Source organism: Elephas maximus, chromosome 9 (assembly GCF_024166365.1).
Source record: "Elephas maximus indicus isolate mEleMax1 chromosome 9, mEleMax1 primary haplotype, whole genome shotgun sequence".
NCBI classification, from domain to species: domain Eukaryota; kingdom Metazoa; phylum Chordata; class Mammalia; order Proboscidea; family Elephantidae; genus Elephas; species Elephas maximus.
In genome coordinates, this window is record NC_064827.1 from 60,926,529 (window position 1) to 60,950,470 (window position 23,942).

At 38.7% G+C, this 23,942-nt stretch overlaps 1 protein-coding gene and 1 long non-coding RNA gene across 3 annotated transcripts in view; one reads left to right on the forward strand and one right to left on the reverse strand.

Annotated features, from left to right (window-relative positions):
• SHOC1 (shortage in chiasmata 1) overlaps positions 1–23,942 on the reverse strand; it is a 79,259-nt gene that overhangs the window by 39,684 nt on the left and 15,633 nt on the right. Inside the window, exons 8-12 of the mRNA XM_049895478.1 lie at positions 21,789–21,883; positions 18,461–18,700; positions 11,440–11,856; positions 8,477–8,581; positions 6,867–7,043 (exon numbers count right to left, since the gene is read on the reverse strand). Coding sequence (XP_049751435.1) covers positions 6,867–7,043; positions 8,477–8,581; positions 11,440–11,856; positions 18,461–18,700; positions 21,789–21,883 — 1,034 coding nt within the window. The remainder of the gene's footprint in view (positions 1–6,866; positions 7,044–8,476; positions 8,582–11,439; positions 11,857–18,460; positions 18,701–21,788; positions 21,884–23,942) is intronic.
• Positions 1–23,942, forward strand: part of LOC126082685 (uncharacterized) — a 91,871-nt gene that overhangs the window by 32,801 nt on the left and 35,128 nt on the right. The window lies entirely within an intron of this gene.

Sequence of the window (23,942 nt, forward strand, 5' to 3'; positions counted from 1 at the left end):
GTTTTGAGCCCATTGTTGCAGCCATCATGGCAATCCATCTCACGGAGCATTTCTCTCATTTTCACTGATCCTCCACTTTACCAAACATAATGTCCTTTTTTAGCGATTGGTCTTTCCTGGTGTCTTAGTCCTCTAGTGCTGCTATAACAGAAATACACGTGGATGGCTTTAACAAAGAGAAATTTATTTCTTCACAGTTAAATAGGCTAAAAGTCCAAATCCAGGGTGTTAGCTCCAAGGGAAGGCTTTCTCTCTCTGTCGGCCTTCTCATCAATCTTCCCCCAGATTAGAAGTTCTCTGTGCAGGGACCCTGGGTCCAAAGGATGCACTGTGCCCCTGGCACTGCTTTCTTCGTGGTATAAGGTCCCCCCTCTCTGCTAGCTTCCCTTTCCTTTTTTCTCTTGAGAGAGAAAAGGTGGTGCAGGCCACACCCCAGGAAAACTCCCTTTACATAGGATCAGGGATGTGACCTCAGTAAGGGTGTTGCACTCCCACCCTAATCCCCTTAACATAAAATCACAAAATGGAGGACAACCAAACACAATACTGGAAATCATGGCCTAACCAAGTTGATACACATATTTTTGGGGGGACATAATTCAATCCATGACACCTGGTGATGTGTCCAAAGTAAGCAAGACAAAGTCTCACCATGCTCACTTCTAAGGAGCATTCTGGCTGTACTTCATCTGAGACAGATTTGTTCATTCTTCTGGCAGTCCACGGTATATTCAATATTCTTCACTAGCACCACAATTTAAATTTGTTAATTCTCCTTTGATCTTCCTTTTTTATTGTCCAGCTTTCACACACACGAGGCAATTGAAAAGACCATGGCTTGGGTCAGGCACACCTTAGTCATCAAACTGACATCTTTGCTTTTTAACATTTTAAGGAGGTCTTTTGCAGCAGATTTGCCCAGTGCAATACACCCTTAGATTTCTTGACTGAAGCTGTCAAGGGTTTCTTTTATCTACCTGTGTTTTTAGATAGTTTCTATTGTTATGCCTTCAAGTTCACTAATCTTTTCTTCTGTAGTATGTAATCTCTCATTAATTTCATCCAGTGTGTTTTTCATCTTAGACATTGAGGTTTAGACTCTAGAAATTTGATTTGGATCTTTTTTATGTCTCTAATTTTTTTGCAAATATGCGATACGGTATAATAACTGTTTTAGTGTTTTTTCCTGATAATTCTAGCATCTGTATCAGTCCTGGGTTTATTTTGATTGATTATTTTCATTATGAGTGTGTTTTCTTGGTTCTTTGTATGCCTCATAATCTTTGATTGGCTGCCAGATTATCAAGCTTTGTATGGCTGGTAATCTTTGATTGGTAATATTTGACTGGATTATGAATTTTACTCTGCTGGATGCTGGATGGAGTCCTGGTGGCACAGTGGTTAACAGCTTGGCTGCTAACCAAAAGGTCAGCAGTTCGAACCCACCACCTGCTCCCTGGAAACCCTGTGGGGCAGATCTACTCTGTCCTATAGGGTCACTATGAGTCAGAATCAACTCAACAGCAATGGGTTTGGGTTTTTTTTGGGTTTTTTTTTGGGGTTTTGGGTGCTGGATATTTTTGTATTCCTATAAATCTTCTTGAGCTTTGTTCTCAGATGCAGTTAATTTCCTTGGAAACAGTTTGACCCTTTGTGTCTTGCTTTTGTGATTTCTTAGGTAGGTCCAGAGCAGTGCTAATTCTAGGGCTAAGTACTCTACCTAATGCCCCATGGATTATACATATTTTTAGTCTAGTTGGCGTGAACAGGCATCATTCCCTGTCCCATATAAATGTTGTTCTTGTTGTTAGGTGCCGTCGAGTCGGTTCCAACTCATAGCGACCCTATGCACAACAGAACGAAACACTGCCTGGTCCTGCGCCATCCTTACAATCGTTGTTAGGCTTGAGCTCACTGTTGCAGCCATTGTGTCAGTCCACCTTGTTGCAGGTCTTCCTCTTTTCCACTGACCCTGTACTCTGCCAAGCATGATGTCCTTCTCCAGGGACTGATCCCTCCTGACAACATGTCCAAAGTATGTAAGACACAGTCTCGCCATTCTCGCCTCTAAGGAGCATTCTGGCTGTACTTCTGAGACAGACTTGTTCGTTCTTTTGGCAGTCCACGGTATATTCAATATTCTTCGCCAAGACCACAATTCAAAGGCATCAACTCTTCTTCGGTCTTCCTTATTCATTGTCCAGCTTTCACATGCATATGACGGGATTTAAAATACCATGGCTTGGGTCAGGCGCACCATAGTCTTCAAGGTGACATCTTTGCTCTTCAACACCTTAAAGAGGTCCTTTGCAGCAGATTTACCCAATGCAATGCGTCTTTTGATTTCGTGACTGCTGCTTCCATGGCTGTTGATTGTGGATCCAAGTAAAATGAAATCCTTGACAACTTCAATCTTTTCTTTGTTTATCATGATGTTGCTCATTGGTCCAGTTGTGAGGATTTTTGTTTTATATTGAGGTGTAATCCATACTGAAGGCTGTGGTCTTTGATCTTCATTTTTTTTTAGTAAGTGCTTCAAGTCCTCTTCACTTTCAGCAAGCAAGGTTGTGTCATCTGCATAATGCAGGTTGTTAATGAGTCTTGCTCCAATCTTGATGCCCCGTTCTTCTTCATATTGTCCAGCTTCTCATATTATTTGTTCAGCATACAGATTAAATAGGTATGGATAAAGAATACAACCCTGACGCACACCTTTCCTGACTTTAAACCAATCAGTGTCCCCTTGTTCTGTCCAAACAACTGCCTCTTGATCTATGTAAAGGTTCCTCATGAGCACAATTAAGTGTTCTGGAATTCTCATTCTTCACAGTGTTATCCATAGTTTGTTATGATCCACACAGTCGAATGCCTTTGCATAGTCAATAAAACACAGGTAAACATCCTTCTGGTATTCTCTGCTTTCAGCCAGGATCCATCTGACATCAGCAATGATATCCCTGGTTCCACATCCTCTTCTGAAACCAGCCTGAATTTCTGGCAGTTCCCTATTGATATACTGCTGCAGCTGTTTTTGAATGATCTTCAGCAAAATTTTGCTTGCATGCGGTATTAATGATATTGTTCTATAATTTCCACATTTGGTTGGATCACCTTTCTTGGGAATAGGCATAAATATGGATCTCTTCCAATCAGTTGGCCAGGAAGCTGTCTTTCATATTTCTTGGCATAGACGAGTGAGCACCTCCAGCACTGCATCTGTTTGTTGAAACATCTCAACTGATATTCCATGAATTCCTGGAGCCTTGTTTTTCGCCAATGCCTTCAGAACAGCTTGGACTTCTTCCTTCAGTACCATCGGTTCCTGATCACAAGCCACCTCTTGAAATGGTTGAATATCGACTAATTCTTTTCGGTATAATGACTCTGTATTCCTCCCATCTTCTTCTTCTTTTTTTTTTTTTTAAATAATTTTTATTGTGCTTTAAGTGAAAGTTTACAAATCAAGTCAGCCTCTTACACAAAAACCCATATACACCCTGCCACACACTCCCAATTACTCTCCCCCTAATGAGACAGCCCGCTTTCTCCCTCTACTCTCTCTTTTTGTGTCCGTTTTGTCAGCTTCTAACCCCCTCCACCCTCTCATCTCCCCTCCAAGCAGGAGATGCCAACATAGTCTCAAGTGTCCACCTGATCCAAGAAGCTCACTCCTTACCAGCATCCCTCTCCAACCCATTGTCCAGTCCAATCCATGTCTGAAGAGTTGGCTTCGGGAATGGTTCCTGTCCTGGGCCAGGAGAAGGTCTGCGGGCCATGACCACCAGGGTCCTGCTAGTCTCAGTCAGACCATCAAGTCTGGTCTTATGAGAATCTGGGGTCTGCATCCCACTGCTCTCCTGCTCCCTCATGGGTTCTCTGTTGTGTTCCCTGTCAGGGCAGTCATTGGTTGTAGCGAGGCACTATCTAGTTCTTCTGGTCTCAGGATGATGTAGTCATTGGTTCACGTGGCCCTTTCTGTCTCTTGGGCACATAATTACCTTCTGTCTTTGATGTTCTTCATTCTCCTTTGATCCAGGTGGGTCGAGACCAATTGATGCATCTTAGATGGCTGCTTGCTAGCATTTAAGACCCCAGACACCACTCTTCAAAGTGGGATGCAGAATGTTTTCTTAATAGATTTTATTATGCCAATTGACTTAGACCTTCCATCTTCTTTTGATGCTTCCTGCATCGTTTAATATTTTCCCCATGGAATCCTTCCCTATTGCAACTCTAGGCTTGAATTTTTTCTTCAGTTCCTTCAGCTTGAGAAATGCCGAGCGTGTTCTTCCCTTTTGGTTTTCCATCCCCAGCTCTTTGCACATGTCATTATAATACTTCGTCTTCTCAAGAGGCCCTTTGAAATCTTCTGTTCAGTTCCTTGACTTCATCAGTTCTTCCTTTTGCTTTAGCTGCTCGACGTTCAAGAGCAAGTTTCAGAGTCTCCTCTGACATCCAACTTGGTCTCTTCTTTCCTTCCTGTCTTTTCAGTGACCTCTTGCTTTCTTCATGGATGATGTCCTTGATGTCATTCTACAACTCATCTGGTCTGCGGTCACTAGTGTTCAATTCATCAAATCTATTCTCGAGATGGTCTCTAAATTCAGGTGGGATATACCGAAGGTCATATTTTGGCTCTCGTGGACTTACTCTGATTTTCTTCAGTTTCAGCTTGAACTTGCATATGAGCAATGGATGGTCTGTTCCACAGTCGGTCCCTGGCCTTGTTCTGACTGATGATATTGAGCTTTTCCATTGTCTCTTTCCACAGATGTAGTCAATTTGATTTCTGTGTGTTCCATCTGGCAAGGTCCATGTGTATAGTCACTGTTTATGTTGGTGAAAGGTATTTGCAATGAAGAAGTCATTGGTCTTGCAAAATTCTATCATTCGATCTCTGGCACTGTTTCTATCACCAAGGCCATATTTTCCAACTACTGATACTTCTTCTTTAAATCCAACTTTCCCATTCCAATCGCCAGTAATTATCAATGCATCTTGATTGCATGTTTTATCAACTTCAGACTGCAGCAGCTGATAAAAATCTTCTATTTCTTCATCTTTGGCCCTAGTGGTTGGTGCGTAAATTTGAATAACAGTCGTATTAACTGGTCTTCCTTGTAGGCGTATGGATATTATCACTGACAGCGTTGTACTTCAGGATAGATCTTGAAACGTTCTTTTTGACGACGAATGCAACACCGTTCCTCTTTGAGTTGTCATTCCCAGCATAGTAGACTATATGATTGATTCAAAATGGCCAATACCAGTCCACTTCATCTCACTAATGCCTAGGATATTGATGTTTATGTGTTCCATTTCATTTTTGATGATTTCCAATTTTCCTAGATTCCTACTTCACACATTCCAGGTTCCGATTATCAATGACTAACACAGACTAGGAAGAACGACCCACCAGTCTACTTCTGAAAAGCATTAGACAGTGAAAACCTTATGAATAGCAGCGGAACATTGTCTGACATAGTGCTGGAAGACGAGCCCCCCAGGTTGGAAGGCACTCAAAAGATGACTGGGGAAGAGCTGCCTCCTCAAAGTAGAGTCGACCTCAATGACTTGGATGGAGTAAAGCTTTCGGGACCTTCATTTGCTGATGGGGCAGGACTCAAAATGAGAAGAAACGGCTGCAAACATCCATTAATAATCGGAACCTGGAACATACAAAGTAATCCCATGTGCATACAGAGTACTGTTCCCTCTAATCCTTTCAGATGGTTTGTTTCTGTAAGCTCAGGTAGTTGCCTCACATACATGCTCTAATGAGTACTCTCCTGACTGCGTGAGGGAGATGCCCTGCAGATCTCCAAGATTCTCTCTCTGTGAAGTTTTCTCCTCTCTAATATTCTATCCTGTGAACTCTAGCTGCCTTGGCCTCCTCAGACTCTCAGTATGTTTTAACTCACAGAGTCTACTGGGCTCTGCCTTAGGTCCTCTCCCTGTACCAGGCCTAGCAGCTCTCTCAAATGTTAGGGATCATCTCATTCGTTCTGGATCTCTCAATAGTCACTGTCTTTCATTGTCTGATGTCTGGAGTCTTAAAATCTGGTTTTACGTGGTTTGTCTGTTTTTTGTTTGGTTAGTTAGTTATTTCAGGCTGGAGGGTAAATTCAGTTCCTGTTACTCTATCTTGGCTGGAAGTAAAAAGTCCAGGAGTGACTTAAATGAATCTATTTTTTGTCTCCCTCCGTTTGTTTTAAAGGGGATTGGGTGGTTCCCATGCTAACAATAATAGGGTTAATTTTGTTTCTGCAACAGGACCCTGTCAAGTGATATATGTCAATTAGGAGTCTCAATAAGATGCAATACCAGGTGATATTTCACACCTCTTTTTCCTTACTTAGTTGATCCTCTAGGCAGTGGCATATCTAGGGTATTGCACCGGCCCTGGGCGTGTGGCACCACTGAGCAGTTTCTATTAACCTGGTACAACCCAACATCCTTTCTCAAACACAGTAATGTGTTAAGAGACTAACAAGCTTGACTTGTATTTTTGAGCTGATATTATAGGCAAGTTATCTAAAGAGGGGTGTCAGATGTTTGGACAGGGGTACAATTTCCGTGCTTGCCATAGGCGCCATTTTCCATAATACACCACTGGCTGTACCAGATTAGCAGAAATTGCTCATTGGCGCCACAAGCCCGGGGCCAGAACAATACCTACCATACTGTAGTTACACCTCTGCCTCTAGTATTGGTTTAGTATTGTATGATAATACACTGACTTACAATTGTGCCTTCATCTATGACTGTAATTTTTGTATCTTCTGTACTCAATAATTTTTAATTCACTACAATAATCCATAAATTTAGACTCTCTTTTAAATAATGTGATTTTTATTTCCACTTACCTTGGTGAATAGTATCATTTATTACTTTTTCTTGTTCCTTTAAGAGAAACCTTGATTGGTCAAAGATAATAGTGGCAAATTTCCAAGTAGCGGCAGGGAGAGTACAGAGGCATACAAGCTTTTTCAAGATAGGAGTAGCTGCTGCTTCTAGGAAACAGTATGCTTGGCGCTGGCTATCTACAAAATAAAAGCATTAAAATTAGTGCTTTTATAAAGATGGTATGCTCATTTTCTGGAAACCAATTAAAGTATGTTACTTCACGAAAACCTGAACTTCTAACCAAAATTTTTTCTGAGTTAAAATCATGAGGTTGCATACAGACTTATTTTAGGATATTTATTCTAACTAGACTAGTAAAGGAAACCCTGGTGGCATAGTGGTTAAGTGCTATGGCTGCTACCAAAAGGTTGGCAGTTTGAATCCACCAGGTGCTCCTTGGAAACTATGGGGCAGTTCTACCCTGTCCTTTAGCGTTGCTATGAGTCAGAACTGACTTGACAGCAATGGAGTTTTTTTGGTTAGACTAGTTAAAACAAAACAAAAAATAGAATTAGTACAATTTCAAGGGTATCTTGTTTATGAGAAACTAATTCAGTAACTAATTCAACATGACAGGTATGAAGAGCCACATAAAGAGAATCACATTGTTTTTTCTTTTCGCTCCATTATTAGCTTAAAATCTTAAGCCAAACAACGTTGTAACAGTGACAAATTGCTTCTAGCTTTCACTGCTGTTTTTAGGTGCCATCAGGTTGGTTCCAACTCATAGCAGCCCTGTGTATAACAGAACGAAACATTGCCCAGTCCTGCACCATCCTCACAATCATTGTTTTCACTAGAATATCATTATTGAAAGGCCATCTAAATCCTTTGCCGTCAAGTTGATTCCAACTCATAACGATATTATAGAACAGATAGAGTTTCCAAGGCTGTAATCTTTATGGAAGCAGACTGCCACGTCTTTCTCCCTCTGAGTAGCTGGTGGGTTCGAACCACTGACCTTACAGTTAGCAGTCAAGTGCTAACCACTGTACTACCAGCGCTCCTTGTATAGCCATCTAGAGACTATAAATAAACTTGAACCAAAAGAAGGAAAAGGTATTTGAGAACTGGGGTCATATTTCCTTATTGATTTTAATAATGAGCATGATGTTCTCAAGCAAGCTATTCTTTAGGAGTCAGAGAATATTCTTTACAGCAGTACAAAATTTTAATCCATAGCAACTTATTTACATCTCCCTGACTGAGGGTAAAAGAATAAAGACAGCAATCACTAGTAGTTCATTTTCCAGACTGGGCAGAAGAGTCTGAGAAGTTACAGTGAGTTCTTCTGTGATAATTCTAGGGAAGCAGCTGCAGTTTAAATAAAGGAAGGATACCTAATAGACTGGGGTAGGGAGATGGGAAGGAGCAAAGGCAGTGAATAGGCCATTCCTGGTTTGGAAATCACTTGAAAATAGGAGAGAATGAAGAAATGAAGGCAACTTTGAGCAGACACATCTGAAATAAGGGAAGAAAATTATATGGAAAATCAGGTATGTCCTAGATACAGAGGAAAGGGCTTTCAAATTGAGTAAATCTGAATGCATTTTAAAAGCATATAACATACCTGATGCTTGAATTTCAATTACATTATCTGCTCCTCTTTTCTGATTTATTTTCTCTAGGGCAGTAGCACTTTCTTCTTGAGGAGTCAAAGAATGTTCCTCTTTATCTTGAAATTCTAATAAAAAATATTAAGGTAGACTGTTCAGGAGAAACTTAATGTTGCTTTACTCAACTGCTTTCATCAAAAATATGATCACAATTGCTAAAGTTCTTCTTTGAAATGAATCAGTATTAAATTGAACAACCACTCAGTTTCAATAGACCTAACACTGTGCTGGGTAGTAAGCGAAATGGTACAACGGAAAAAACTTCGGCATCAGACCAGTGTTTCAATCTCGGTTCTTACACTATCCTGTTTCCTCATACATAAAATCTGAATAAATATACCTACCTTGAATATTGCTCTAAGGATTAAATGCCAAGTACAGTTCTTGATATATAAAAGGCACATACTACTATACTTCATTTCTCTGTGACTTTCCACATACCCTTTCTTCTGCTAGGAATTGTCTCCTCTGCCCCAAGCCCTCCCTGTCTCCATCCTTTTTTGGGTAGGCCAATTCTTACTGCTCTCCCTTTAGCTCTCAGGCACCTTCTTTCTGCCAGCAAAGTGCCCCTCTTTTTTGTTTCTTCAGCACTCAGTGCATACCTTTCTCCCGGCACTTACCACATTGTACTGAAATGATCTGTCTGTAAGTCTAGACTACTCCACTGGACTGTAAGCTTCTCAACATGAGACATAGTATCATATTTATCTCTAATATATAATGAAGTACCTGGCACAGAATAGTCAATAAATGTTAATTTTCTTCCTTCTTTCCTAGGTATTGTGGCAAATTCAAATATATATATATATTTACATATATATATTTCCAGTTACATTAACTAGACAGTAATATCATCCTTTAATAATGAAATTAAGAGATAATTTTAGAAACATTATTATCTTAAAACATTTTAATATATGAGCTTTAAATGCACAGTGAAAAATATAAAAATAGAGTAAAATATCCTAAACTAGTTTATGTTATTATTTCCAAATAAAACTTTAACTATAACTGGAGTAGCTATGATCAAATAATATAATTATTGTGTTTTTTGAGGGGGCTAATAAGTTGTAACATTCTTTTCTGTCCCTGAGTCAGCTGTAGAGTAAGAAAGTAAAATACGTACAAAAAAATTACTTCTATTACTAATAAAGCCTAAGTCGGAGAATGGAGCTTACTTTGAGAGTCAAATGAGCTTGCTAAATAAACACCATAATTGGGCAGATTTACCCACCCATTCACAGGCTATGCTGGAGTAGGACAGGATTCCCCATGGTGGTGGTGGTGGGCCTACTCAGGAGAGATTCCTGACAGAGAGAAGCAGGGAGAATGCTTGTTCTTTGTGGGCAGCTCATTCCATAAGCTTATGCCAAATTTTTTCTTTCCAAATTTACCATTCAGATAATTCATTCTACCTTCTCTGAGGAGGATGCATAAAGGGACAAAGAGGTTAGGAATGTAATACTAATTGAGGAAACACCAGGAGAACAGAAGCATTCTCCTCTAATGTTAACACTCCTTTAATTGTTTAGTAAATAAATGGCTACTTTTCACAGGGAAATGTTACTTTTATCCTTTTTTTCCTTCTTTGCTACTTTCCCTCAGTTTCTTTTGCCAATATACCCTATCACAAACCATTCTTGCAAGTATGGCAACCAGAAAAGGATGTCAGTGTTAATTTTTGGAGTGGTTTTCTTTTGTTACCCTAAATATGAAAAAATCTGAAAATAGTAACAGATCTGAAAATAATAACAAAACTTCTAAAAATTCCTATTTCTGAATCATCTTTATATTTTGCTCATTATGCTCTGCGTAACAATGCAAATATTGGTTAGAAAGATCTCAGTTACATATAGCATTGTCATCAAGTTTGTAAATTATATGGTGGTCGATTACATAAAATTTCTTTCTACTACATAAAAAAAAATTTTATGATGAATATATATAAATTTAAAAAACCCATTGCCATTGAGTCGATTCTGACTCACAACGACCCTATAGGACAAAGTACAACTGCCCCATAGGGTTTCTAAGGAATGGCTGGTGGATTTGAACTGCTAACTTTTGATTAGCAGCCTAGCTCTTAGCCTCTGGGACACCAGGCTCATACAGACATAAAGGATCACAAGATTCACGAATCTCTGAATATTGCTCTGCATTTTTTGCAGAATTTTTCACTGTAGAAAATATACTGATTGATCACGTAACATAACTTTAAGTAGACCTATAAAAGGCTGTTATGTCTTTTGAAAGGTATATGGAACCATTATGACATTAAGGACTCACGATCTTGTGTACACTGATAGTATAAAGAACACTGAGGGCTAAGTATGCTATGTTTAACATATAAATATTTAAGTGTGTATTTACTGCATCAGGGTAACCTGTGTCAAACTTACTCCAGCATACGCATTCCTTACCAGAAGTGAAATGATATGACACATATACTGCCTTTGATGTGCTTATAAGCAGTCAATGTAAGACAACTATATACTCAAAGAGAAACTCTTGGGTGAGGTTGAAAAGAGTAATAAGTAATTAGATGGGTAAAGAAGTTCTGTAAGTACATATTAACATGTAAGTTAAAATAGTAAGACTTAATGACAGGTAAAAAAGGAAAGAGAATGGCAGAATGACAAACAAAAGTCAGAAACACTATGAATCTGTATGTATGGCCAAGCTGCAGAAAGTAAGTTTTATAAGTAGTAGCTTTTGTTACAAATTCAAATGCACTTGTTAATTGTAGAGAAAATACATATCTGTATTTGTATTATCTTAATAAACAAGCATCATAAGTCAGACATTTTCTTTGACTCTAATATTCTAAAGAGTTTTATTTCTTTGCTTTCTATAATAAATCATGCATTTAGTTCTTGACACTATCATATCTACGCCAAAATATTACTGAATTACCCACCATCTTTTTCATCACTATTTGTAACTTCTGTCTTTGAGGTGGAAGTCTTATATTTCTTCCGCAGCATAATAAAGTCGCTCAAAAGATCCAAATCATTCCCTTGTTTTTCACCAGGTTCAAATGATGCTTTTTCAACTCTTGAAGAAGAGCATGATTCAGTAGATGGTACTGTGCAATCAAGTTCAAAGTCATCTTTATTTTCTTTCTTTTGGATTATTCTATAATCTAGCTCTGGATCATTCTTTGGTTTTTCTTCTTTTGTTGGTCTTTTAACAGAGATACATTTGTCAGGAAAACACAGAGCTGGTACTTCTTTTGCCAGAGATGAACTCCTCTGTGGCAGTGATAAATGACCATTTGCAGATTTCTCATTAATACATATAATAGGTGAAGAACAACTTTTATTTTCTAGCCATGCTGAAAACAGAAAATAAAAAATAACCAAATGACTTCTATGCCTAAAAGAGTATTAGGACATTAGGATAATTTTTAGTTGTGGTTTCTTAGTAATATAATTTGATCCTTAGGGGTCCTTTGTTTACAATTTTGAAAATCAGTTTTTGGTCTAGATATAAAATAAATTTTGCAAAGAGATAAAAATTCAGCACTTCTTTTTATTACTACAGGACCTAGGATACCAAGTAAAGAAGAAATTCCAGAAAAACAATCTATTTGCAAATAAGTTTAAAATGAGTCAGGGCCTTGGAAATAAGTTACTCCAAGGGTTAAAAATTTATATACTAGGAAGCCACAGACTGGGAGAAAATACTTACAATACATATACTGACAAAGACCTGTGTCCTAAAAATATATAAAGAACTTTTACAACTGAATTTAAAGAAAGAAACCCAATTAAAATATGCATAAAAGATTTGAACAATACTTCATATAACATATACACATGCGCAGTGTGATGGATCACTTTTATCTGGCCTTTCGCCCCATGGTCTCATAACTAAAAAAAACCCTATTGCCTTCAAGTCAATTCTGACTCAAAGCAACCCTACAGGAAAGAGTAGAACTGCCCCATAGAGTTTCCAAGGAGTGCCTGGTGGATTTAAACTGACAACCTTTTGATTAGTAGCTGTAGCCCTTAACCACTATGCCACCAGGGTCTTATAACTCCTGCCAAATGACTGAGTGGGATTATACAAATGAGGTGCTTGTGGCCAACCAAGGGGATTGGACAGCTTGCTGAAAATATAAGGTGCGTGGTACCCTTGTGAGGGTGGGACCATGAAAATAGGGTATATGGAACCCTAATAAAGGGATTGGTCAGTTTTGCCATCCTGCTAGGGTTAAAATGAGCCATCCCAGAGGCAGACAGGTGAGACCTCACTACTACCAAGAAGAGACGGGAGCAGAGAGCATCCTTTGGACCTTGGGTCCCTGTGCTGAGAGCCTCCGAGACCCGAGAGAGAGAGAGCTGTAACACTGGAGACGGCACAAGACGGCAGGAAGCAGTGGCAGAGAAATGGCAGCAGCAGAACCAGGAGACCCACATGAGACAACATAGTGGGCTTCCTGGCCCACAGAGCAAGGTGGTTACAGTGGGTGTGCCAATCCATGGAGCTAGAGAGCTGAGAGCCTTGGGGCAAGATGCTTCCTGGTGGAATAGGCTACCCCAAGCACTTATTGGCAGAGCTAAAGAGCTTTGTAACACTTGCCTGAGCAGGACAGAGTTTGGGCCAAGGGGCCAAGAGGCCAAGAGGCCAAGGTCTAAGAGACACCTGCCTGTGAGCATGGCTGAGAAAAGGCTTTCCTGATCGAAAAACTGTATTCTGAGTTGTTCCTGAACCTGAATTGTAACCTATTACTTCCCTAAAACACCCTATAACTGTGAGTGTGGTCTGTGTTCTGTGTGGCCACCGCAATGAATTGCATTTACGATGAATTGATTGCAATGAATCAAACCCAAAAAATAAGTAGAGTGTACCGTGGGAGGGATGGCTGGTATTAGAACTGGTAAAAAGGTTGGAGACAGGAGGTATGTGTGACCTCCCTCCACCTCATAGGAATCAGCCTTGGGCTGTGGATCTTTTTCTTCCTAAAATAAATAATATTTTAATATAATTTTTTTTTAAAAAACCAAATTAATCCAAAAAGGATCTATGGTAAAAAAAAAAAAAAAAAATCAGTATTTTAAATAAAGACAGGATCAGTATAGCTGATTTATTTTGCCTCAGACTCCAATACAGCCCACAGGGCACTGTGTTCCAGCAGTGTCCTCTCTGAGAGCCATTGGCTGAGGCCCTGCTGATTTTACTCCATTGCTTTTTTTTTTTTTTAATTGTGCTTTAAGTGAGAGTTTATAATTCAAGTCAGTTTCTCATACAAAAACTTATACACACAATGTTATGTGACCTTACTTGGTCTCCCTATAATGTGACAGCACACTCCTCCTCTCCACCCTGTATTTCACGTGCCCATTCAACCAGCTCCTGTCCCCCTCTGCCTTCTCATCTTGCCTCCGAACAGGAGCTGCCCACTTAGTCTCATGTGTCTACTTGAGCTAAAAAGCACACTCCTCACCAGTATCATTTTATGTCTTATAGTCCACTCTAATCTTTGTTTGAAGAGTTGGCTTTGGGAATGGTTTTAGTTTGGGGCTAAGAGAGAGTCCAGGGTCCATGTCCTCTGGGGTCCCTCCAGTCTCAGTCTTTTTACTAGAATGTGAGTTCTGCACCCCACATTTCTCCTGCTCCATCAGGGACCCTCTGTTGTGTTCCCTGTCAGGGCAGTCACTGGGGGTAGCCGGGCACCATCTAGTTCTTCTGGTCTAAGACTGACAGAGTCTCTGATTTATGCAGCCTTGGGCTATTGATCTTGATTCTCCTTCCGCCTTGTGAAGTTAGATGAGGAAGCCTGACAATGCCATCATGTCACTTTTACAGTTACATCAGAAGTGGGATTTGTTGCAATGGCTCCAGACTCAAAGAATTGTGGGACTTTTGAAGAGAAAGGATGAAAGGGTGTGGGAAGTGAAAGTTTTGCTTTTTAAATGGTTACTTTGGTTGTTATTGGTAATGGCTAAGAGGAAAGTAAGAGGTGTTATGCTACAGCTGAGAGGAGAGAAACTGCATCTGAAGTGGCTTGGGGCAAAAGACAGGCCAGGTAAACAAGATGACTGATAAGGGGCCAGGATCCTCTGATTCCACCCAGCCAGAGGCCCAAGGCCATATATATGAATATGAAGATAGTCAGGGTGTAGGGAAGAGAGGCTGAAACTGGAAAGTTTTCAAAAGGATTATGTGCTTACCTGAATGTACTATGGACACTGAATGTTTTTCCTACTAGTGTTGTATCATAGACCTAAATGTATGATGGAAATGAATATTGGGTATTGCAGATTACAGAGAGCATGTAACTCTACCTTCAGCTAATACATGATTGGATATGCTAAAAGGGAAACTATAGGGTTTGCCTGAAAGAAACAGTCTGTTGGTTTGAATGCAGTATTGGGGGCTTAGGTTGAAAACCTGAGCCCCACCCAAAACCTTCAGAGCCAGGAAATTCACATTTGAAAAGACTTGCGGACATACCCAGAACTGCTAAGAGAGCAGGAAATTAGCATTTGAAGGAAGGATCTGCAGAAAAAAAACGATTGTTTTACTTTTTGAATTTTGAGTAAGCAGTTTGCCAGTTGGATTCATCAAGGCAGAAAGTCAGTGCCCATAAGAAGAACCTCCTTCTAGGACTGAAAGTTAAAGCGAGCTGGTGAGTAGACAGCCTGGTATGCTTGCTTGAAGTGATCAGCTGGGGCCCCTGAAATGAGTGGAAGTGGGGTAGATGCAGCAACGAATAGATGGGTTGAGTTTGGACATGTTCCTTTAAAATCAGTTGACCTAGTCCAGGTGGCCAGGGATGAGAGAGAGAAGCGGCCGGCTGGTCTGCTTGCAGTGAGGTATATGGACTCTTGAGCCTACAACTGGTCCCTACTGAAATAGCTTGGATAGCTAGGGATGAGCTGACCCTGACTTAATGGGGATGAGATAACCTGGCCCCAGGTAAAGGGGGAAGAGAAAGTGATATATTTGACACTGTGAGCCGCTGTGGACTGCTGCAATTGGACTGGTCTTTGCTTCTGGATGCAGTTGCTCACAGTTCTAACCGGAACAGGAGATTCTTCAAATAAAGGCACATGCTTATCTTCTCAGGGTACTGGTTTACTCAGGATGGGCAACTTAAACATTGGCTATCTAAAATGGGGGCGGGGGGCAGGTGGAGATACAGGCATGAAGTAACTGGCTTATACATTCTCATGGATGTGCTTACACTCAAAATGTGGGGACAAAGGAGGATTCCCACTGAATAGTTTCCTCTTTTCCTGATGGGTCTAGGGAAGAAAGGGTGGGGGAAGATGCTGGTAGGATTATATGATTCACTTGTGAATGCTGACTGTTAACAGAGTTAATTGTGACTGTAAAAACTTGTAGAAGCAGTAACTGTGAAAGAGTGGAATAAGGGGGAGGCACTGCTGGACTAAAGTATAGTGGCTGAGCCTAAAGTCCCTAAAAAGGCTTTGTTATATCGATACCTCACGAGGCTCAGAGCAAGGGAATAATCTTCTCTCAGTTAAATTTTGCCAGAGGCCAGAAAGGGTGAAGATGAGATGACTCAGAGAACCTGACCAGATCAGATGGATACCTGAGCAGACTGAATGGCTGATACCTGAGTAACCTCAACCTGAGGACTCTTTGCCCTACTGAAGGACTAATTGTTAGTAATTGTTTTGGACTGGTAAAATGATTGGTAGGGGGAAGATATCCTCCAAGTATGAAAGAACCATGGCTAGAAAAGCCAGGGGGTAGTCTGTGGTGCAATGGATTGCTTTCATATAGCCTTTCTCGCCATGGTCTTTAACTCCCACCAAATGACTGGGTGGGACTATGCAAATGAGGTGCTTGTGGCCAATTAAGGGGATTGGACAGCTTGCTAAAAATGTAAGTAAGGTGCATGGTACCCTTGTGGGGTGGGACCATGAAAATAGGGTGTATGGAACCCTAACAAAGGGATTGGTCAGTTTTGCCATCCTGCCAGGGTTAAAATGAGCCATCCCAGACGCGGACAGGGGGGACCTCACTACTATCAAGAAGAACTGATGGGAGCAGAGTGCACCCTTTGGACCTGGGGTCCCTGCACCGAGAACCTCCTAGACCCAGGAGACAAGAGAGAGCTGTAACACTGGAGACGGCACAAGGCTTCAGGAAGCAGTGGCAGAGAAACAGAGGCAGCAGAACCATGAGACCAGCCAAAGACACCACAGTGGGCTTCCCAGCCGACAGGGCAAGGCTGTTACAGTGGGTGTGCTGACCTATGGAACAAGAGAGCTGAGAGCCTTTGGGCAGGCTTTCTGATGGAGTAGGGTGCCTCCGGGCATTTGGCTGAGCTAAAGAGCTTTGTAACACTTGCCCAAGCAGGGCAGAGGCCTAGGCGAGAGGCCTAGATCCAGAGAAAAGCCTGCCTCCAGGCACTGCTGAAAAGAGGCTGCCCTGATCGAAGAACTGTATGCTGAGTCATTCCTAATTCTGAATTGTAACCTGTTACTTCCCTATTAAACCCCATAACTGTGAGTATGGTCTGTAAGATCTGTGTGGCCATTGCAACAAATTATTAAACCCAACAGAGAAGCAGAGATTGCCGTGGGAGGGACGGCTGGTGTTAGAACTGGTAAAAAAAATTGGGCAGAGGAAGTATGTTTGGCCTGCCTCCGCCTCACAGGTATCATCCTCTACTGATCTTGGTTCTCCTTCCCCCTTGTGAAATTAGATAAGGAGGTCTGACGCTGCCACCACGCCATTTGGACAATGTGCTACAACAACACAACTGAATCTTGAAAACATGCAAAGTGAAAGAAGTCACAAAAGGCCACATATTAGGTGATTCCACTTACATGAAATGTCCACAATAAGCAAATCTATAGAAACACAGTGGCTTTATGGCTGGGGTTTGTAGGAAAATGGAGAATGACTGCTAATGAGTATGGGGTTTCTTTTTGTGTTCCTTTTGTACTGTAACTGATTATGATGATGGCTGTATAACTCTGAATACTCTAAACACCGTTGAATTTTATGCTTTAAATGGGTGAATTGTGTGGTATGTGAAAATCTCTTAAAATTCTTATCCTACCACAGGTAATCATCTAGGCCTTGGGATACAGTGTGCATTTGATTCACATAGTCTGTTTATCTATTCTTCTTCCTCCTAAGTCCCAAACCCTCTATGCCTTCTGTCTTTGAAACAGCCCTTGCTGATAACAATTTTTACCGATTCCTTATCTCTTTAAACCAGTCTCCCAACATACATAGTAATTTCTAAAATTCACTTTTAAATATATTAATTAGCTCTATAATAAATTTTCCCAGCTCCTTTAAAATCAAAATGTGTTAATTATTACAGAAACTAATTGAATAACTGTATATATATACTTCATAAAGATATAATTCAGGCTGAGTTTGTTACATTTGCTATAATGGCATATCTAGCAGCCAAAATAATTCAAAAGATAGACACTCAACAGATATGTCTGCCTTCATAACTGCATAAGTAAAAAATGCTAAATTACTGGACATTTTAATACCAAAGAAAGTTTTCTATTCAAGAGAGATTACTAAATATTATCAAAGTTCAGCTATCAGGTCAAAAAATAACTGTTATGGCAATATGCTCATTTGTGGCTAGGCTGATGGGAACAGAATCTTGGGTAGCAATTAATCATTTATAAAATGAAACAAAGCAATTTTAATTGAAAGTTACTAGAAATTTAAAAACAGAGACTGAAGAATTTTAGAACAGAAAAAGATTTTAGGATTTGCAGGTCAAATTTCCTCATTTTTTTTCATAGAAGAAAATAGGGCTTAGAGAGGCCCAAAGTCATAAATCCTGGCAGAGACAGGGCCAGTATTGAATGCTAGAGCTTACTTATATTTTCAGTATCACCTAGTGAAAGGAAACCCAGTATCTAACATTTTTTTCAATTCGGAAATGTTCACAAAAGTGATAGTTATTATTATGTACTTACATTCTAACGCAAGCAATTTTGTAGGCAGAAACATCTCCTTTTTAGTATTGTCAGAAGACAGATAATTGTGACACAAATCCATATTTAGAAGTTCCAAAGTTTCTGTCATCAGATTTAGCCCTGCTTGTTTCCACCACTCTGCCCTCAACAGACTAATCACAAGCCTTTCTTCTTCAGTAGAAGACATCTTTTCTAAATGTGCAATTGAATGTTGACTGTTGGGCTCTTGAGTTCTTGGTACTTAAAAAAAGAAACCCCCCCAAAAACAAATAGTCAAAAACAGTCCACAGGGCAAAAGAGATGAAAAACACGATAAATAGAACCACACTGAAAATTCCTTATCATGAAATTTATTTCCATACATGAGAAAAAAAAAAAACTTGAAGTTATATCTAGTTATTTTGTCTTCAAGATGCTAATATTTGTAAAAATCTCAAATATTACAGCAACAGAAGTCACATAAAGGATTTATTTCAATTTTTGAAATAGCCAAGAGGGTAAAACTATTCTAATATTTAGTAGAAGGAACCATTATTTTGTTTGACCAATTTCAATTACTAAAGTAACACATTTGGTAACATTTTGAAGAATTCATGCAAGATTTATTAAATCAGAATCTCTAATTATAATAAGCTTAAATTTTTTTTTAAACAAGTAGGTATATTTGATCAGATTTTGTGATGATCAGGGTACAAAGTCTAAATAGAGATAAATCTTAATTTATGACAGATTCGAAGTAGTACAACTATTTAATGTTATTATCTGTATTATAGTTTTATTATTATTGCTATTATTATAATAAGCATCAACCCAAAATTAGGATTATAAATTTTGAAATCTTAATTTTTTAATGGTTCTTTTATGATAATATTAACAAAATGATAATACAGGTACTAATAATCAATAATAGTAATTATTATTTACTAAAATATACACAACACTGTGCTAAGTGCTTTATGTACATTATTCTCAATCACCAAAGTAACTCTATTAAATAGATACTATTTTTAACAGCGTTATAGAGGTATAATTGACATGCAAAAATTCATACATATTTTAAGTGAAGAATCTGACACACTATACATTCGTGAAACTATCACCACAATCAGAAAAATAAACATATTCATCACCCTCCAAAGTTTAGTCACGTCCCTTTATAATATCTCTTCCTTCCATTTTTAAGTTTATAATTCAGAGACATTAATTACATTCACCATGTTGTGCAGCCATGACCACTGTCTATGTCTAAGATTTTTTTCATCACTTCAAACAGAAACTCAGTACCCCTTACACAGTAACTCCCTACTTTTCCTGCACCCTAGATCCTGGTAACCAACTAATCTACTTTGGACTCTATGCATTTGCTTGTTCTAGATATTTCATATAAACAGGATCATACAATATTTGTCCTTTTGTATCTGACTTACTTTACTCAGCATAATGTTTTCAAAGTCCATGTATGTCATATCATGTACCGGAACTTTATTTTTCTTTGTGGTTAAGTAATATTTCATTATATCTATATTTAAATTGTTTATCCATTCATCTGTCAATGGACACTTGGGTTGTTTCCATTTTTTGGCTATTGTGAATAGTGCTGCAGTGAATACTGGTGTACAAGCATCTGTTTGAGCCCCTGCTTTCCAGTACATTGGGTATATACCTAGAAGTGGAATTGCTGAGTCATATGGCAATTCTATACTTACCTTTTTGAGGACCTGCCAAACTGTTTTCTATAGAAGCTGCACCATTTTACAACGCTACTAGCAATGGATGAGGGTTTCAATTTCTCCAGAACCTTGTCAACACTTGCTGTTTTTCAATTTTCCAGATAATAGCGATTCTAGTGGGTCTGAAATGGTATCTCATTGTGATTTTGATTTGCATTCCCTGATGATAAATTATGTTGAGCATCTTTTCATGTGTTTATTGGCCATTCGTATATCTTCCTTGAAACGCTTCTATTCAAGTCCTTTGTTCATTTTTTATTTGGCTTGTTTGTTTGGTTAGTCACTCTTTATAGTCTCTATTCATTGCTCGTATTCCTTCTTCTCTCCCACTTTTGCTTTAAATAGCTATTATACTCCTGTCTGACAATTCCATTATGTGATTTGATTTTTATGTCTTTTGTTTCTGCTATCACTGATGTTGCCTAAATATTTGTGATTTTTATCTGTTAGCATGTGTTTCTTCAAACTTTGTGGAAATTCCTTGAAGCATTGGTTGACACTGCCTTCCTCCAGAAACGACATGCTTCCCTCTAGAAAGAATTTACATTTGTTTTCTCTATCTGTTTGGGGGCACCATCGACCTGGAACTACTTTAAATTAAATCACTGTTTTTCAAATCATACTGAATTTAGACTGCAACCTGCCATGATGGCTTGTACCTCCTTAAAAATTCTGAAAGAGAGGTTTTTTTTTTTTTTCTTTTCCTCTCCTCAGGCACTAATGTAGAAATAAGCAAATTTACTCAGTATCACTTCTATGTGGTGGTTTATTTCTTACATGTTCTTATTCTGACAGAATACTTTGTTGGACTCATAGTTTTATTCTAGGGTCTCCAATTAAACTCTCTGCCTAGGATAAGCTTTAGGTGTATTTCTTGACCCTACATACCATGCAGACATCAAAACAGAGGTTCAAGGTCTCCAGGGCTTAACAGAAATCCTCTAAGTTGAAAGCCAGCTTTGGTGCTCACTTGCTCCCCAGGATTCCTGTTTTTGGCTCCATAACTTATTTTAAAATTTTTTTAAAAGAATATTTTATCCAGAGTTCCATTTTCATAGAATAGTTCAGACACAGAAAAAAAGTTTAACATACTCTGATAAACTCTGAATATACATGTGCAATTTATATTCAATTCAAAATTATTTGTTAAACTATAAATATAAATTTTGTTAAAATATTTTTAAAGAAGACCTTTTGGAAAGCTTGGGAAACCAAAAATCAATTTTAGCATTAGCTCAAGTAATATAATTTTTGCACTAGTAAAATTTTTATAACCAACTCACAAACTTGGAAATATAAACTGTACATATGGGACTGTATTTGCATTTTCTTTTTTTTTATGCCCCCACCCCGACCCCCCCACCCCCCCCGGCATAAATAGGAATTACTAAAAAAATCAGCAACTCAAGATCTTGTCATATACTCCTATACTGAGCATAATAAGCACTCTGGCAGATATTTGGATATCTTAGCTTTGTGCTAAGTTATATATTCTGTGTTAAGAAACAGTCAATGAAAAAATGATAGTCCATATTTCTACTGATCGTACTTTTTCACCAGTGTTTTCTATTTAGCATTCAAAATCAATTAAGCTTTACCTGTAAGCAAAAATGGTTTCAAAACACTTTCGCAGCTTTCTAATTGCCATACCATCCAGTATTTTTTAGCTGATTCTTCAGTGCTAAGCAAAGTACTGAAAGAGAAGAGTTAAAGTTTAGTACATTTATAATATTGAGTCTTTTTTTACAATAAAAATCTGTTTTAGGAAAAGTACTTTTTACAGTTAAAAGCACATGAAATTAACTCTATTTTATAAATGTGTAAACTGAAGTAGAGATTCTATAGACTAAATTACAAATACTAACTCTCTCCTCCCCTGGGAAAGTTTGGTCATTTGTCAGCTGCTTAATTGCTCCTGCTTGCCTCCTAAATTCCTCTCTCAGTGGAACTTGGAACCTGAGAGGGCTGGCAAACAAACAAACCAAACCAAACCAAACCCATTGCCACCGAGTCAATTCCAACTCATAGTGACCCTATAGGACAGAGTAGAACTGCCCTGTAGAGTTTCCAAGGAGTGCCTGGCAGATTCAAACTGCTGACCCTTTGGTTAGCAGGTGTAGCACTTAACCACTACACCACCGGGGTTCCCTGAGAGGGCGGAGAGGAGGGTTTAAGTACTCCCCTCCATAAACTATGCCAGCACCAACTGTACAAGTTACCCAAAATAAAAATGCAATCTAAGTAAAATTACCATGCAAATAGCAGCTTTAAGACAAATTTTTATGAAATTGCTGTCCCCAAGTTCCTTATACATAGAAATTCTGGAGCCTCTACTGTTAGGGGATCAGAACCATGAAAATATCCTGTCTTCTCTACTTTCTCTGAAAGTGATAGAGTCTCAAAATTTAGTTTAGCTCAGGTCCTTCGATCTTAGCGGATATGTAGTGAGTGATGTGTGTCTGCGTTTGTTGGTGTGTTTTGGGTGGTGGGGGAGAAACAGGAAATATGTATGAAAGTCAGTGCAAATCACATCTCTGCAACAGCTATGAAAATTACTAGTCTTTGGGAGGAAAGAGACTGATAATTTACAAACCCTTTAATCTGTGTCCCAAACCTCCCACTCCCCAAGTGAGAACTGATTGTATTCTGTTTCTCTGATCATATGGGACATGTGTGAGTATGCTAATTATAAGTACTGTTAGTTAAATCAACGTTCCAGGGCAGTAGAAATCCAGGTTTTAAGTCTAAGCCGTCCAATTTACCCACATAAAACAAAAATCTGGGCACCAGATGGCAAAATTTGGGAACCTAGACAATTCTTGAACCTTACCAAGGTCTTTCTGACAACTAGACATCTTAGATTGTAGGCAATTATTTTAAAGTGAGAAGAAGGGAAAATATTCAGGCAAGCCACATCCAAAAGGAGACCAAATAAAGCAAACATTCTCACTCTTAATGGAGCTTTCCAAAGACATGTCTGAATTTGATATATTCTTTGGTCGTATGTAAAAACATGCTTACAATTCAGTAATCAGTTGGTATGGAAATAAGTTCTTATGCACACATACTTTTCTTTTAAGCCCCATAAAATGTAGCCAAGTCTTACATGTGGGAGGCACTAAAAATATTTCTTAACTGGGCATATTAATTATTTTCAGCCGAAATACTGTATTCTGAAATAAAAGTAATTAGACCCATAAAGGAAGTTAAGGGTATAATAACATACATGTCTTTCTATTCTGTTTCTTTTTACTATATCACTTTTTCTCTTTGTTTTTAGTTTCACAATTGAAACACAAGTCCATTTCTGAAGTAAGGATTTTTAAGTTTTTATATTCATAAGCCAAGTAGAAGTGATTTATTGCCTGCTGGTAAAAGCAGTAGTGATGAGACTGCTTCCCTTCATGTTGTTTCAAATGGCTCTAAAACCATCACCTAATTTAAAACCTATTTCTTTTCTAACTCCTAAATCATAATGCATTAGGTAAGACTTAAGTTTCATAAATTTTCATTAAATATTTGAGTTATAACAATAAATATACATATGATTTGTGTGATTAAAATGATTTATTATAAATACTTTTAATGTCAGATTGAAATTCAAGATTATACTAATTTCTGTTAGTTTCTGTTTTAACTGACCATCTGCTTTAGCAGATGGATTAGAGTATATGGAGTAAATAAAAGAGCACTAAAAAGGACAGCACCCACAAACCCAGGTCCTGCAAATAAACATTTTGCACCTTAGCAAA